Genomic DNA, 16330 nt, shown 5'->3' on the forward strand with positions numbered 1-16330 from the left:
ATTTTTGAAGCCCTACAAAGTTCATTTTCAGCTTTATATGTGCAAAAATAAGCAAATTTTAGGTGTCAGAGACCTCGGAAATTCTCGCCCGATCTCGGAAGCCGGATCTGAGCCTTCGGAAAAGTCCGTGCATACTCGTAAACTAATTAAATCTCGTTGACCAATCACAAAGCTGCATCTCCCTTCTCCGACCTCTTCCCGGATCACCCTCATTTTTGCCACCAGGTAGTCACTTACGTTCTTTGTAAACTATCTACTTTCTTTGAAACTTACCTTTCTTGAGCAAAATTTACTCCACATTTGTTTGCATGGGATAGTTTTCCACATACTTGCGGAGTTTCTAGGAAGTTGAAGGGGATTTTAGGAAGTTAGAAGTGTTTTTCTGGTAAAGGGGGAGGGCGGCATGTTGCGGACGTGGCAAGCTTGCACAGCGGTGCAGTCCAGCTGACTACTTTGTAAAAACGTTGTTTTCTTCAAACCTATAATCCAAGTTGCATCTGTAAGACACCTAGCATATTACACTTATTTTTGCAGCTGTTTTCAATAATAAGCTACGCGTGTGGCTAAAATATATCAGCAATTAACGGTTATTTCGTAAGGGTTAACCTACTTTTTAAAATTAAAAATGTAGGTGTGACCTGTGTATGATTGATTTGTGATAGATAAGAGGAGGGTGGAATATTTAATGCTCGACAATAAAAAATGGAACAAATATTATGTCTTGCTTTCACTTGAGTCTCACCTCAGAAATTCTTTAAAAAAGCGTTACTAGTGATGGAAATGTTATTATGTGCAGTTTTGTAGAAAATTTAGTATTATACCTCATAATCTTGGTACACAAGCAGTGTTCGTGATTACCTGCCGACGTTTCGGTGACTTTCTGTCACCTTCCTCAGGGCAACGCTAGGTGGTTCTACTTTTCACTGCTGCTACGAGCCTGCAGATACGTGTTACTGCTGGGTGTGAAACATGTGATCCCAAACCTGACCAACTTGTTAAAACATGATTATTTAGCAACCTGTTGAAACATGCCAAGTACTGAAGGATCATCCTCACTAGATTAAGCTTTAGCAACGCTTGTAGCTAGATATGCAAAGGTTAGGAGTGACAAGTTGTTCAGTGCAGTAAGAATTATACAGTACAACCAGAGTTGCTATATATTGTGCCATGTTCCTGCGAAGCTGGCGTGCTACGCCAAAGGGTGGTTAACTTATAACTTATATCAGCTTTGCACATAATACAGGTACAGAAGCTGGTGTGTTACGCCGAAGGGCGGTTATACTTGGCAGTATACAGATATAGATATTTACTGATCTCATGATACACTCCTGTGCAATTTTCCAGGACATCCCAAGGATCAGTCCCCCAAGATGTCGTCCGCCGTGCGAGGGAAGCTTCCGTGGCCGCTGCGGATGTCGTACGACAAACAGGACACGCTGCTGAAGCTGTTCGTCCTCTCCATCGCTGCTGTGCTCTGTAAGTTGGTGTCCTGGCCAGAAAATATCTCTCATCACTGTAACAAGTGGTTGATATAGTATTATTAATGAGCTAGCATACTACAAACAGTCTAACACGCATGCATAAGAAACCAGATAGGACTAGGACTATTGCAAAAGATCTATACCCTAACATCTGCTGAGAGTGGGGGTGAATGATTCAATAAAGCACCAGAAAGTGCATCTACTGTGCTCTGTAAGTTGGTGTCCTGGCCAGAAATAAAAAATTTAATAAAATAAAAATGACTATAACTTATCACTGTACACATGGTTAATATTTATTAGCTAGCATATATATAGACTGATAGACATGCTTAAGAGACCAGAAAGATGAAGGTCTAATTCGAAGACCCTAACAGACACATGGAAGTCCGCTGAGAGAGTGAATAAAGTATTAACTTGGAACACAAATAAAATAAAAATGAAGATAACTTATCACTGTAACAAGTGGTTGATATCAATGAGCTAGCATAGAAAGCGGACCTCTAGAGAGAAGATCTTAGACCCTCACAGACATGGATGTCTGCTGAGAGACAAAGTGACTAAAGCATCAGAAAGTGCAGCTATGCTTGGTGTTACATGTATTTACTTGGAACACAACCTAGCGGTAGAACGACATTCTGGGACCAGATAGGACTTGTGACAGTCACATTGACCAGTGCAATGGTCTGGAGGGTACAGTATTTGTCTTGCATTCAGAGGTCAGCAGTTTAAACCCGGGTCATACCAAAAGCTTGAAATATGGTGCTTTCTAGATGCTTAGCACTCCAATTTGTTGTCATTTCTTCCTTTTGTTCCAGCGTTCTCGACTCGTCTCTTTTCTGTGCTGAGGTTCGAGAGTGTTATTCACGAGTTCGATCCGTGAGTATTCTCGGTACATTCTTACTTATTTAGTTATTAGTACATTCTCAATTTCATTCAAGGCAGTGAGGTATAACATGTACAGACTACATCCCATCTCGCATAACATGGCGAAATTGCAGTACAGAAACACACATACGCACATAATGTGACATATACATGTACACACAAACACACACAAACACACATACATGTACACACACTGATAGACAGACAGACCAATCCTCAACAATACTTCCCTCCCTTTGGATGAATTACATTAAATTTGTAATACTGTAAATACTTTAATATAGCGGCAGGAAAATATAGCGGTTGGGGGAGAATGGAGTAGGTCACGGCACTTAATTTTAACGGTGGGAACAAACATAACTGTCTCAAATATTAGATCATATATGTTAAATCATATACAAAATCAAAGATACTTCAACTCCTGTTAATTCATGCTTCTCGTTGTCCATAATGGTGAATACACTTATGCCACTTGAAGGTACTTCAACTACCGGACCACACGGTTTCTAACGGAGGAAGGGTTCTACAGCTTCCACAACTGGTTTGATGACCGGGCATGGTACCCACTGGGGCGTATCATCGGTGGAACCATCTACCCTGGTAAGGATGTATTCAAGGTTGCCAACTTTTCCCCCACCCTGAGACATGTCTTAACACTGGTGGCTAGGAAAGACAGGGAATTGAGAAAATCTAACATAGTCGAATATCTCTATAAGATTTATGATAATCATTATGATAAAGATTGTACAGTATAGAGGGACCATTTTATTTAGCAATAAGTTGAAATATCAGCCTGGAACTTCAAAATTCATAGTTCAAATGATCTTTCCAAACTTTGATTAACCAGAACTAGGTTGTATGTAATTGTTGCTAGTCTTCCTTGAGGTCTTTTTGAGGTATGGGAATGTAATGGAATTGGGCACATGTTTCAAGTATTTAGTATTTTTTTCTTATGTATTAACATGTTTCAAGTTGTAGAGATGAGATGTTGCAATCATACTGAAATGTTGATTTTTGCATCGCTAGGGTTGATGGTGACCTCTGCGACCCTGTACCACGTGCTTCACTTCTTCAACATCACCATCGACATCAGGAACGTGTGTGTGTTCCTGGCCCCTCTCTTCAGCTCTCTCACCACCCTCGTCACCTACCATCTCACCAAGGAGCTCAAGGTACGGGGTTCAAATCCCATAGCCTGGTAGCCATCCTAATCTAGCACTGTTTGCTCCTCCAATCGCTTCCCTTGTGGAAGAGTCTGGCCCTAACGTAATAGAAAAACAATTGGTATTTGAATATTTGCCTGCAAACAAGTTTTTTTTTTATCAGATTGGCACATTCCACGTAACATGCTGCATGGTAACAAGTTTCAAAGATAATGCAAAAGTTTGATCTCTGTTTCTGAGAGATATTCAAAACCCAAAATACTGCAGGGGCCAAACATTTAGATGGGGACAAAGGAGAGACGCAAAGTACAGATGCAATCAGAGGAGCGAACTGGAGCTAGAAATAGGATATTAAGATGGATACCAGGCAATAAGTCCCATGTTTCTAACTATGGATTGTTGTGACCTTTATTTTTCCTTTGTTTAACTTTCATAGGAGGTGTATGCATGTGAATTGTCCTTTTAGTCTTCTACTTCTTGTTAGATTGTGTTTCATTCTTTTTATTGTTTTTAGTTGTTTAGTTTTTTTAGCAAGGTGACGCGAGGTACAGGTCCTATCAGTGACCTGATACATTCTACTCCTTGCTAAAGAAAGTACTAACAAGGTGGATGGGGTATAGTTAGAGCACTCTCTTTCTGTACATCTTGTCCACTTTGGTACATAGGAATATAAGGAACCAAGTAAAATGCAAATGTTGACATTCCCTTAGATGGTTATGAAGTGTTTGTTGTATAGAGAATCATCGTAGCAAAACTGTTGTCGGTGGGACTGGAAGGGTTGCAAAGCAGCATGGGTAAGGGAGTGAAGTCTGCCATTATTGATGACCATGTTATTAGTACTGTTGTTGGTTGTATTAATTTTTGTGTCCAATGGATGTGAGTTTTGGCATAGTGGCAATTTCTTGATGTTATCCCAGACCTAGCATACTGTTAAGGGGGTGAAGTTTGCCATCTCTCATTGTCTTGTTCCTGATGTAGTATGTTTGTTTTTCCAAAGGATGTGAGTTCCGGTCTGGTGGCGGCTGCCATGATCGCGGCGGTCCCCGGCTACATCTCGCGTTCCGTCGCGGGGTCGTACGATAACGAGGGCATCGCCATCTTCTGCATGCTGCTGACCTACCTGCTCTGGATCAAGGCGGTCAAAACCGGTTCCCTCTTCTGGGGAGCCATGTGCGCCCTTGCCTACTTCTACATGGTGAGCTCATTTGTTTTATTTAGTTATTAAATTTCTCCATTACAAAGATATTAAGTCACCTCTTCAACATGTTTTCCCCAAAGAAGTTGAAGGCATGGGAAGAAACAGTTGATAAATATTCCTGTTTTATTAATGGTATGGTCCAGGATAATATAACCTTTTTAGCTTACATGTACCTTAGAGTGAACCACTGAGACATTAGGGGGTGCCATGTGCTTCCCGTGCTAGATAATTTGGCACCAGTTAAGAGAAACAATTGGCATTTAATATTTGCTTCAAATATTGGTAAAAGCTCTTATTGGCCCTTAGTAACAGCTTGGTAATGGGGTTCAATCCCAGTTACACTGTTGTTGTTTTTTTCAAAGAAATATTCAATACCCGAAATACTGCAGAATGTAAGGACTAAAAAATTGATGTTTCACTTGGTCTGTATTTGTATTGGGCTAATATTAGAGGTGTTAATGTAGGCATAGACTGAGATGTGCACTTGAGATTCACCTATCTGATTCTGCGCTAGCATATCTATGCCAAAGCCAAGTGCAAGGGGACGCAACGTTCGGGTAGAGAGACTCTCGTTTCTCCTGGATCCTGCGCAGTTTGATCCTTGCTACAGACTTCTGATTGGTCAATATCTGTGGCTAATGGATCACCTGATTGTATTTCAAGCAATTTGATTGGTCAATAGCTGCTTCTTATTAATCACCTTATTTTATCAAGCCATTTGATTGGTCAATAGCTATGTCTTATTTGATCAATTTGAATTCAGAAAACTCATTAGAAATTTTGAAATTTATATTTCAATTTGCTTACTGACCTGTCTGGCAATGCTTCAGGTATCAAGATATTTGACCTAAAAGTTTATTATATTCCAACATCCCTGTGTTTTCCTTAATTCATAATATTGACCATGATAATTGAAATGTAATTACATTCTATAATCTTAGTGAGAAACACCTGATATTGCTTTGTAAGATACCATATTTGTAGTCCCCAACCCTCAAGTATGACTGAGGATGGGATTAGGTCACGAAGGTAAACATTGTGTATATGGCTGTTGTTTGTGGATACATATGGATACATGAAGGTAAACAAGTGTTTGTGTTTGTCAGGTGTCGTCGTGGGGAGGTTACGTGTTCCTGATCAACCTGATCCCGCTGCACGTGCTCGCGCTCATGGCAACCGGACGCTTCTCTCACCGCATCTACGTCGCCTACTCAGCAGTACGTTTTCTAAATCAGGGATGAGAATTCATTTTGAGGAAGAGATGCACATGCACCTAGAAATTCTGGGTCACGTTTACTGAAATAACCACAACGTTTTTTTTATCAAAACTTCATTGTTCACTCTGTAAAGAAAGAACAGGTACAACTAGTGACTGTTATTGTGTTAACATTGTAACTTGTGAAACTTGATGTGCACATTCGTATGACATGCTTTAAGATTGTTTACTCAGAACTGGAGGTACTAAGTTCGAATCCCTGACAGGTCTTATTGTTGTGTGCTTGAGAAAGGCACTTAACACCTATTTCCTCACGCAACTCAGTACCTACTAGCCTAGGTTAGGGACCTCCCTTAGATAGGACGGAGGTCCTGTGTTTGAGGAGAGCCACACCTATTGCACTTTTTTTTATTTGAGCAAATTGTCATGCTTTTTTATTCATTTTTGGTGTCTGATGTATTGTTGTGTTTTCCTGTACAGGTGTACAGCCTGGGTACCCTGCTATCCATGCAGATCTCTTTTGTGGGATTCCAGCCTGTCCAGTCATCAGAGCACATGGCTGTGAGTCAACTCTTCATTACGCTTCTTGTTTGTAAAAGATAAATGAAATGAAATGAAAAAATTGAATATTAGCGATCCAAGCACAAAGACTGCAACTCACTATACAACATTTCGACTGGCTTCTCCAATCTTCGTCAGGCAGCTGATTCTGTGCTGTCTATATTCTTCTGCAAGATGTGTTTTTTCCTGACTTGAGTAGGCTATAACTGGTGTTTTAACATATATATCACAACTGAGAGGAAGAGTATTACACTAAAGCATTTTTCTGACTTGTGATCCATGTGTTTAATTGAAATTGATATGGTCCATAACCCCAAAAAACACATTTGGCATGCTACTTCGATTGGCATGTAAAACATTAAAACCAAACATTCAGGAAGAAGTTGAAATCTAAAGCTACATCATGTACATGTTGAGAATCCAATTTCTTTAAACAATTTGAATAACTAGTGTTCGAAACCGTAATGTGACTATATTTTACCAATATTCTCCAGGCCCTGGGTGTGTTTGGCCTGTGCCAGATCCATTCCTTTATCGACTACCTGCGCGCCAAGCTGTCCAAGGAGTACTTCGAGATCCTGTTCCGCACCATGGCTCTGTTCGCGGGGACCGCCATCACCGGCGTGGGCGCCGTCCTCATGGCCTCAGGCAGTATCCTTCAACTCAGTTGTTGGCTAACTTCTAAGATCATATTTAGCAAGAAACAGTCTTTTAGTTGCCTTCAACTGGACTGTGCACCAAGAGTGTATATAGTAAGAAACAGGCTTTTACATGTAATACAGGACGTCCGAAAATTGGAGGGGGGGGAGATGTTGGATGATCCTTTGTCTTATGTCGATCATGAATACCAGTCCTCTTCTGACACTCAAACCGCTGTCAGCCCAGAATCGTCCTTCATTGCCTTCTCCAATGCCTCAGTTAGAGGATACAACTGCACCTGTTCGGTCAACAATTCAATTTGGCTTTCTTTTAACATTGTCAGGACAAGAGTTGCCCAATGATAAGCAATTACCCAGAAGCTTAACATGTCAATCAATTTTCATGCTGTCCCAGTGTCAGGTATGAGGAAAAAACAACTTTTGTGGAGGGAACCTTTGTGGAGCCAACCTTTGTGGAGGGAACACATGTACATGTAGATGTGTATGTATTTACCAGGGAAACAGGGTGTCCTATGCACACTAGTGTTTCTCTATGCAACAGATATCAATAAAACATAACAAAGAAACATGGTCGACATGTAGATAAACCTTAACCTGTGAAAAGAAATTGCTCCCTGGACCGGCCGTTTCTACTCGCTGCTGGATCCGTCCTACGCTAAGAACAACATCCCCATCATTGCGTCTGTGTCCGAGCATCAGCCCACCACATGGTCATCCTTCTACTTTGACCTGCAGATGCTGGTCTTCATGTTCCCTGGTAAGGAGCTTCTTAAAGGTTCTTTCTTAAAGTCTTAAAGCTGTCTTCATGCCCTTGGTAAGGAGCATCTTTAAGGTTCCGTCTTAAGTCTAAAGATTTGAGTTCTAAGTCTTTAAATTATCTTCATTTTCCCTGGTAGGTTGCTTCTTAGAGGTTCTTTCTGAAGTCTTTAAGATTGTTTCTTTAAAGTCTTTAAGTTGTCCTCACGTTTCCTGTAAGGAGCATCTTAAAGTTGAATTTGTTATTCTTGCCCGGTCATAAAGTGTCCATGTTTCTTAAGACTTAATTCTTTATTCTTAAGTCTGTTTTTGATCTTAAGTGTGTCTATCTGTGTCTATTTCTGCAGAGGTGTTGAAGTCTGCTATCTCTTATTACTGTAAATGCATTTAAGTTCGCATGATTTTTTGTTTCGCAATAAGGCGAAAATGGAGTGTTCGTGGCAGTTTTAAGTTCACGGCAGTCACAATGCTGCTACTGTACAGTATTGGATAAAATGTTTGTGGTGGCTTAAAGTTTGCGGTGAAACAGTCGCGGCGAAAACCGCAAACATTACAGTACCGCAAACATCACATTTGTCCTATACATGTATTTTCCAGTTGGCCTGTACTACTGCTTCTGCAGACTGACTGATGCCAACATCTTCATTATCATCTATGGCATCACCAGCATCTACTTTGCTGTAAGTCTGAAACTTATCTTTTATTGTGCAAGTTCGTCTAACCCTCGCAAGACAGGGAACAACTGACAGTAAATCGGATAATGGATAATGATAATCATTCATCAATTAAGATGTGTATAATGAATGTAGTCCTAAAAGTTTGTAAAGATTTGGAGAAGTGACAATTATTGGGATTTGATAACAGGGCTATCCCCAGGACCCGTTCCTCTGTCCCAGGACAAAATTTGGCTTTTGGGACGGACGAAAATTTCGTCCCATCAGTCCAGAAGATCTGAACCTCTTGACATGAAATGATGAAAATGTATTTTCATAAACTTAAAATGACAGAATTGATAAAAAGATAAGCTCCCAAACAATTAATTGGAGAAAGGAAGTGGGAAAAAGAAAGTGATCTCGAACCAGTTTAGCTCAAATGAACTCAATGAACAGATGAGCTAATCTTCCACTGGTCGTGACAGGAAGACAGACGTTATATACAGTATTTACAGGTTCATTGTACCAGGGAAATTCCCCAAGCTCTTTTCGACAAGCACAATGAATAGTGGACCACAGCTTAACGTTCCGTCCTAAGGACTGCGACCCTTTCCGGTAGCGTGCATGTCGGGTGAGCGACACAGCCGGAATGGAACCCGGGGCTTCTAGTTCCAGAGGCAGGGTCCCTAACCACTGGACTAAGCATGCTACACGTGGGAAGAAGGAAGTGAAAAAGAAAGGATTTAAAGCTGGAGACAGTCATGATTGACAGCCTGTTTAATGTGTTCCCCAGGGCGTGATGGTGCGTCTGATGTTGGTGCTGGCCCCTGTCATGTGTATCCTGTCAGGTATCGGTGTGTCCGGCATACTCAGCACTTACATGAAGGTATGATATTATTTTTTTTTTGTATGATTATGAATATGAACGAAACATTTTTTGCCCAGAAGAATCAAACTCAAGTTGATGTTTGCATGTTTCTTTGGATTCGTTTTAAAGATATAGATATAGTTGTTTTTTTTTCTTCATTTGTATGAAGAAAAATCGTAAATGAATTCAACATTAGTAACAGTGTGCCATTGATATCTATGTAGAACTTGGACATCTCCAAGGTCCAGAAGAAGACCAAGAAAGCCGAAAACTATCCCATCAAGAACGAGGTAAGTTGGTATGGTACAGACATACTCAAGTTGGTACAAAAAGGATTTCTAGAACACCAGGCTTTTTTTCTCTCTTGTTCAGTCATTCATTCAACTTCTAATGGCATCGTGTGGCGCAATCAGTAGGGTGTTTCACCCACAACCGAGAGGTCCCAGGTTCGAAACCACCGATATACCCCGATGTTGTACCTTTGGGAAAAGCACTTTACACGAATTTCCTCACTTCACTCAGGTGTAAATTAGTACCTAGCTTTGTTTAGGAATATCCCTCGGAAAGGACGTTAAATGGAGGTCCCGTGTTTGAGGAGAGCCACACCTCGAGCACGTTAAAGCACCACACTTATCGAAAAGAGTAGGGGTCCTTCCTGGTGTGAGTGGTTCAAAACCTACAGTCCTATGGCCGCCTATTGAGTAAAGCACATGGATTGGCCCTTAGTAATAGCCTACGGCTAGTTGGGCAACCCTGGCATGTACATGCTGAACCAATGAATAAATACTATGCTGAGCATAATAATAATCCCACAAAGACCAGGTATGGGAAATGATGTGCCTGGTTTTACCCCCATCTCCAGGTTGCGAGTGTTGTGATCATGATGATGTCCTTGTTCCTGATCACCTACACGTTCCACTGTACCTGGGTCACGTCCGAGGCGTACTCCAGCCCGTCCATCGTTCTCTCGGCCCGCGGCGGCGACGGCAGCAGGATTATCTTTGACGACTTCAGGGAGGCGTACTATTGGCTCAGGCACAACACTCCGGAGGTGGGTGGGGTCAAAATGAAATTAGTCCTCATCTTTCTCCTCTATTTTGATAAATCATCATTAGTACAGACAACTTATTAAAATGGCCTGCTTGAAAGGTATTCAATCCGTGTACTCAATCTGTTGCGTATGTTTATGCACTGAAAACTGTATATGACAACTTGAAGGTAACATGTACAGTTACTCAAGCAACTGGATCGAAAAATTTTCCAAATATTATCCAGCTGCTTGAGTAGCTGTTACCTTGTGTATCTTATCACCTGGATGTCTAAACTTCATCCTTTTATTCATCAGGATTTGTGTCGGTTTAGTTTCAGAGTTATTGAAATTGTCAGAAATTTGTGCAGAATTTAATCAAGAAGTAAGACTCTACTGTTCTACTTCATCCAAGACTAGCGCTGTAAGTAAGGGAACATTAACACGATGAAGGTTAGACAACCAGGTAAAAAGATATGCACAGTAACAGTTTCACTCAAGCAACTGGAGTAAATTTTCCAATTTATTTCCAGTTGCATCAGTAACAGTACTGTTACTCTAAGTTAGGGAACATTTGTTAGCGTTTCCTGGAAATTGAACTTGAAGTACATAGATTTTTAACCTTTGACCTGTTCCATCCCAGGATGCTAAGGTGATGTCGTGGTGGGATTATGGGTATCAGATTACAGCCATGGCCAACAGGACTATACTGGTGGACAACAACACCTGGAACAACACGCACATATCCAGGGTCGGACAGGTAAAACTACCTCCAACAGGCTTCTAGCTAGGATTTATAGACAGGGCACCCAAAAATTGGGGGGGGGGGTGCAATAAGAACCAGTCGAGAGCTTCCCAATGTGCTCTATCTATGGATTAACAATTACCTGGTAGTATTGCATGTTAAATTACATGCTGTTCAACTGTCTTGTATATGGAATGGTCCATTTTGCAGTGAGTGTGTGGGGGGAACACATGTGCATGTGTACAGTCATGTATGTAATTACCAGGGATACAGGGTGTCTTCAGGGTGTCCTCTGCAAAAGAAGGGCGTCCAATTTCCTTGTTTTCTTACTGTAGGGTGTCCAAAAGACACCCTGACGCCCTTCTAGCTAATAGCCTGACCTCCAACATTATCAACATTGTTATACCAATCCAGGCTGCATTTTACCCAGGGCTGTCTCCTGCTTTAGATTGGTTTCCTTCCCACTCATTTTTATGGAGCCCATTAGAGCTGTGTACCAGTAAACTGTACTGATACAGTACCGGGTACAATCAATTAGGTACAGGTCCAAAATACCTGAACCCTGGTGGACCGGTACTGGACCGGTACTAAGGTCAAGCCTGACTCAGGGGATGGCCACTTTGACAGATAAAATTACTATGAAATTGCTGTGGCAGTGCACTAAAGCCACATCTATACTATACAGCACATAAAACACAATTGCAAGGCTGGAGTCAAATTTTCATCTGTGTTTTCATTAAAAATAATACCTAGCACAATTAAATATTATGTTGTTACCAGTTCAAACATGCTTTTGTCCTTATTGAAAAACTACCATTTTCTGAACAAATACTTCAGGTACATGTACAGGTCCGGACCTGTACCTAAACCTGTGTACCTGTACCTACCGTAAAATTTGTTTAGGTAAACAGCTCTAGAGGCCATTTTAATTTTCATTGTCAAATGTCCTTTTAAGCAAACAAAGATATATATTTATCAATTTTATGTCAAAAAAGTCAGATTTGTTGGACAGGTTGGGTGAAATTTTTGTCCGTCCCAACAAAACAAGTTTCCGTCCTGGGAAAGCAGTAGTTTTCTACCACAGTACTCAAAATTTGTTCCAGCAGATGAAGATTCCAAATCCAATAGAGTTAGACCACCATTTCTTTAGTTATCACAAGAGAAGCAGTTGCCTCCTTGAAGAACCACTTAACACTTCTGTTTTTGATCATGTCACTGAATGTATTCATGATACCTTTTCCTTTGTTTCCACCTCAGGCCATGGCGTCGAGCGAGGAGCATGCCTACGAGATCATGCGAGAACTGGACGTTAACTACGTGCTGGTCATCTTTGGTGGTCTCACAGGATACTCGTCTGACGGTTAGTACAAACTTGTACTATTAGTAGATGTAGGTCTCCAGCATTAACTCAACATTGTGATCTAGCTTCTATTTGCATGATGTAAAACTAAAAGCATGCAGTTGTAATGATGAGGATGACTTGGTGTAAGTTCAAGGTAACACAACTAGCCATAGTGAAGCTGCATTGCAGTACAATACCACTACATGTAGCTACTTGAAAAAGCATCATGCTTCACCTTAAGTGAAGATGACTTTACTTTTTAGTCTTGTGGAACTGTAGTGCAACTTGCTGGGGACGTAGGGGTGAGGGCTGAAGACCTGGAGCACTTAACGGTGCACACCCCAGTTCTTCCGCGACCGGGGTCCACAGAAGTGCGCGACAAAAAAGTGACGGAAGGGTTTCGAGGGGCTGGGTTTGAGTTTAGATTTCTCATAATGTGCTTCGAACTGACATTAGATAGTAGCATGTCTGAAAAGCGTATGAATTGGTGTGTTTTGGGTGAAAATTGCGTTTCGATCTGAGCCTTACTTCCGGATATCCATCCGCGTTGATGGTGAAATGTCCCTTGGCCGGAGATTGACCTTTGTTGCGTTCTGTGGGTCATGCTGACATGCCTCGCGCCGTGGATGATTAAAGAAATCTAAGTACTAGAATTTTCTTTATAATTGGCTCGACTGTACGCTAGGTTTTTCTCTTTCTGACAACATCAGTCGTTTCTACCTAGAAAATTTTTTCTACGAGTTTTATCCTACGCAAAAGTGCCAAAATTTGACCATCGTTTTTGACGTGAAAATTATGTTTTTGTCTCCTGATTTACCAAAATTAGAGAGGTTGAAGAAACAGAACTCAGCTGGTCCTATAGCGGAAGGGATAGGCTTTCATCCCATACACAGTTGATTTACTTCGGAATACTTCCCTGGAAGAGACAGTACCTAGACTCGAGGGTGCGCAGCCTCCAATTGAAACCCCAAATAAACTGGGGTGTGCTCCCTTAATGGCAGACCGTGTCGTCTGGAGGGAGATAGGTGCCTTGGTCCGGGCAAGCCGCCCGGCATGATGAAGATGAAAGGAAAGGGATCTCGATCCAGTTTAGCTAACTGGAGAGCTAATCTTCCACTGGTTGTGACAGAGAAGACAAACGCTATGTACAGTTTTTACAGGCACATTGTACCGGGAAAATTTCCCCAGCTCTTTTTGACAAGCACATTGAACAATGGACCACGACCTAACATCCCATCCTAAGGACTGCTACCATATCCGTTAGCGTGCATGTCAAGTGAGCGACACAGCCGGGATCAAATTCGCAGCTTCTAGTTCCAGAGGCAAGATCGCTAACCACTGTACTAAGCACGCTACACTCTAATGATGATGCTTTACCTTTGACCTATTTTTTCACAGACATTAACAAGTTCCTATGGATGGTGCGTATCGGAGGCAGCACCGAGAAGGGCGAGCACATCAAGGAGCACGACTACTACACGCCGGCGGGAGAGTTCCGCGTGGACCGCGAGGGCTCCCCCACCCTGCTCAACTGCCTCATGTACAAGATGTGCTACTATCGCTTCGGCTCAGTCTACACTGAAGGAGGTAGGTTTGGCTCTGCTACAATTTTTATTGAACAGTCTTATTATTTTCAAGAACTGTCATAGAAGAATTAGTGCAGTAGGGGTTCAACTGCTTCATGTACAAGATGTGCTACTATCGCTTTGGCTCAGTCTACAACGAGGGAGGTCGGTTGAGCTCTGCTTCTTGTCTGAGACTTGTATCTGTGTCCATGTGTCTGTATGACCATATTTCTGCAGTGCAGTTTCAGTATGTTCTGCCAGGGGGTGCTTACTGTCTTAGAGGGTAAAGTCTGCCACCTCTAATTGCTTCTTTCCCTTGTTTTCTCCAGGCAAGCCCACCGGCTACGACCGTGTCCGCAACGCTGAGATCGGTAACAAAGATTTTGAGCTAGATGTGTTGGAAGAGGCCTACACGACCGAGCACTGGCTTGTCCGCATCTACAAAGTCAAAGACTTAGAAAACAGGGGAATCTAGTTCTTAAACATACTTTATATACAGAGTACTGTATTGCTAAGACTTTAAATTTTGCATACAAAGGTATCAAGACACAATAGATATGGAAATACATAGACAGATTTTGATACTATGCCATTAAAGCAATATTATCAGAGAATCACAAATCGGAAATGCCATATCACTGTACGGATAGATCTTTAACCTCCAATGTCAGCTTGAATAAGAAACATTTAGTAATGGTATAAAGACTGTTATGAGTAATATCATCCTATAGCTTGGATTAGTTTGATACATCGACACACATGGAAATGTACAAGTAGAACTCATTTTGGATGTATGATTTTTTTAGTATTTCAGTCTGTACATGACAATGTATTTGTCGCTCTGATCTTCTCTAAGTGTCGGAAAGAGGTTCCTCTTTGTGTCTTCACTGTGCGGATTAATTAAGATGTCAGAACATCTAAGTAAAGGACCTTCTACAGTGTAACACTTAATAGTACCACATGTGCCCATTACCAAGAGGTAACAGCCACTGAAGTTTGCCGACCGGGTTCTGATGAACAGCTTGTTTTAATGAGAACACATTAAATCTGATACCAGCCAATCACCTACATGCAGCCTTGTCTTTTGTTCAAAGATTTATGCTTCTGTGTGTGTGTGTGTGCGCGCGCGTGTGTGTGTGCGCATGTGCATGTGTGTTAGGGTGTTTGCATGAATGTTAGGGTGTGTGCAGTCACTGCAGTGTCACTATATGAATGAATGAATGAATATTTTATTTTCGTGTCCTGCGACCCAATAAAGTCGCCCAGCCCATACGGACTGATAGGACACCAATTGAATACATAAACTTGACAAAGGGGTGTTGGTAGAGGTACAGCAATAAGTATTCCTATAAATAGTTCTGTATGTGTATGTAAGTGAGATTGGGGGAGGGGGGGCTTCGAGTACTTGTGTGTGTGTTTGCATGAATGTTAGGGTGTGGTGTAAGAGTAAGTAAGAGGGGGGGCTAGGGGTGTTTGTTTGTGTGTGGTCCACATGGAGTTTTAATACAATTATAATTTGGATTGCCTCGAAAATTGATAGTTGAACTTGTACCATAAGTTACTTTAAGAAGGAAAACGGACGATCAACAACTATAAGAAGAAAAGCAGAATGAAGAACCAGTGAAGGGTTAACTTCAAGTAATTTGTTTGAAGAAAAGATATTAGCTCATAGTCTGGTGAATCCATGAACACTGACCATCAAGAACGCACAGGATCAGTGTAAGTAGGGGGGTATCTTTTTCTGGTTTATCTGCAGAAAATCTGCTTCAAAAATTGGTCTGCATTCACTCAATGAGGTCACAACGATTAAAAAGTGTTACTGTACGTAGTGTACGACGTGCATTTAAGTTTGCGGTGGTTTTAAGTTCGCCTTTGAGACAATAGTAGACAAGGGGATAGGGGGGCAAAAGATATTGCAGTGGTTTAAAGTTCGTGGCGAAGAGCTTAGCGCAAAAACCGTGAACAAACAACCACCGGGATCATTTCTTCACTTTATAATGTGAGTACCCTGTTGTTGCCTGCTGGTATGTCGACTTCTGCATGATCACAAAATAAGTCTGTAGCACAGCAAATTTGAAGACCAATATTGAAGATATAGGTATAAACATATTTGCAGATATCTAGAATGCTGTTGTTATAGATAAGCTTGGAAAAAGCAAAAGTGTAGGCCCTCCCCCTTCATTGCAAAATGGATCAGTCCTATTTACAAAA

General features: G+C 41.4%; 1 protein-coding gene across 1 annotated transcript; it reads left to right on the top strand.

The window, feature by feature from the left end:
- The first annotated feature begins 160 nt into the window (after nt 1–160).
- LOC136423748 (dolichyl-diphosphooligosaccharide--protein glycosyltransferase subunit STT3A) lies at nt 161–15187 on the top strand. Its single transcript, XM_066412017.1, has 18 exons — nt 161–225; nt 1345–1476; nt 2297–2357; nt 2845–2966; nt 3393–3538; nt 4527–4724; nt 5834–5944; nt 6424–6504; nt 6999–7155; nt 7768–7920; nt 8517–8599; nt 9366–9458; nt 9665–9730; nt 10303–10491; nt 11111–11227; nt 12470–12572; nt 13953–14141; nt 14449–15187. Exons 2-18 carry the CDS (start codon nt 1371–1373, stop codon nt 14592–14594), a joined length of 2121 nt encoding a protein of 706 aa, XP_066268114.1. The 5' UTR covers nt 161–225; nt 1345–1370; the 3' UTR covers nt 14595–15187.
- The last annotated feature ends 1143 nt before the right edge of the window (nt 15188–16330 follow it).

The sequence above is a fragment of the Branchiostoma lanceolatum genome, chromosome 18, assembly GCF_035083965.1.
Source record: "Branchiostoma lanceolatum isolate klBraLanc5 chromosome 18, klBraLanc5.hap2, whole genome shotgun sequence".
NCBI classification, from domain to species: domain Eukaryota; kingdom Metazoa; phylum Chordata; class Leptocardii; order Amphioxiformes; family Branchiostomatidae; genus Branchiostoma; species Branchiostoma lanceolatum.

What these genes read in the sequence shown, in the direction of transcription:
- LOC136423748 (XM_066412017.1), top strand. Translation starts at nt 1,371, where the DNA reads ATGTCGTCCGCCGTGCGAGGGAAGCTTCCGTGGCCGCTGCGGATGTCG. An exon ending in ACTATCCCATCAAGAACGAG is followed by an intron (nt 9,731 to 10,302) that starts GTAAGTTGGTAT and finishes CCCCATCTCCAG; the next exon opens with GTTGCGAGTGTTGTGATCAT. An exon ending in ACATATCCAGGGTCGGACAG is followed by an intron (nt 11,228 to 12,469) that starts GTAAAACTACCT and finishes TTTCCACCTCAG; the next exon opens with GCCATGGCGTCGAGCGAGGA.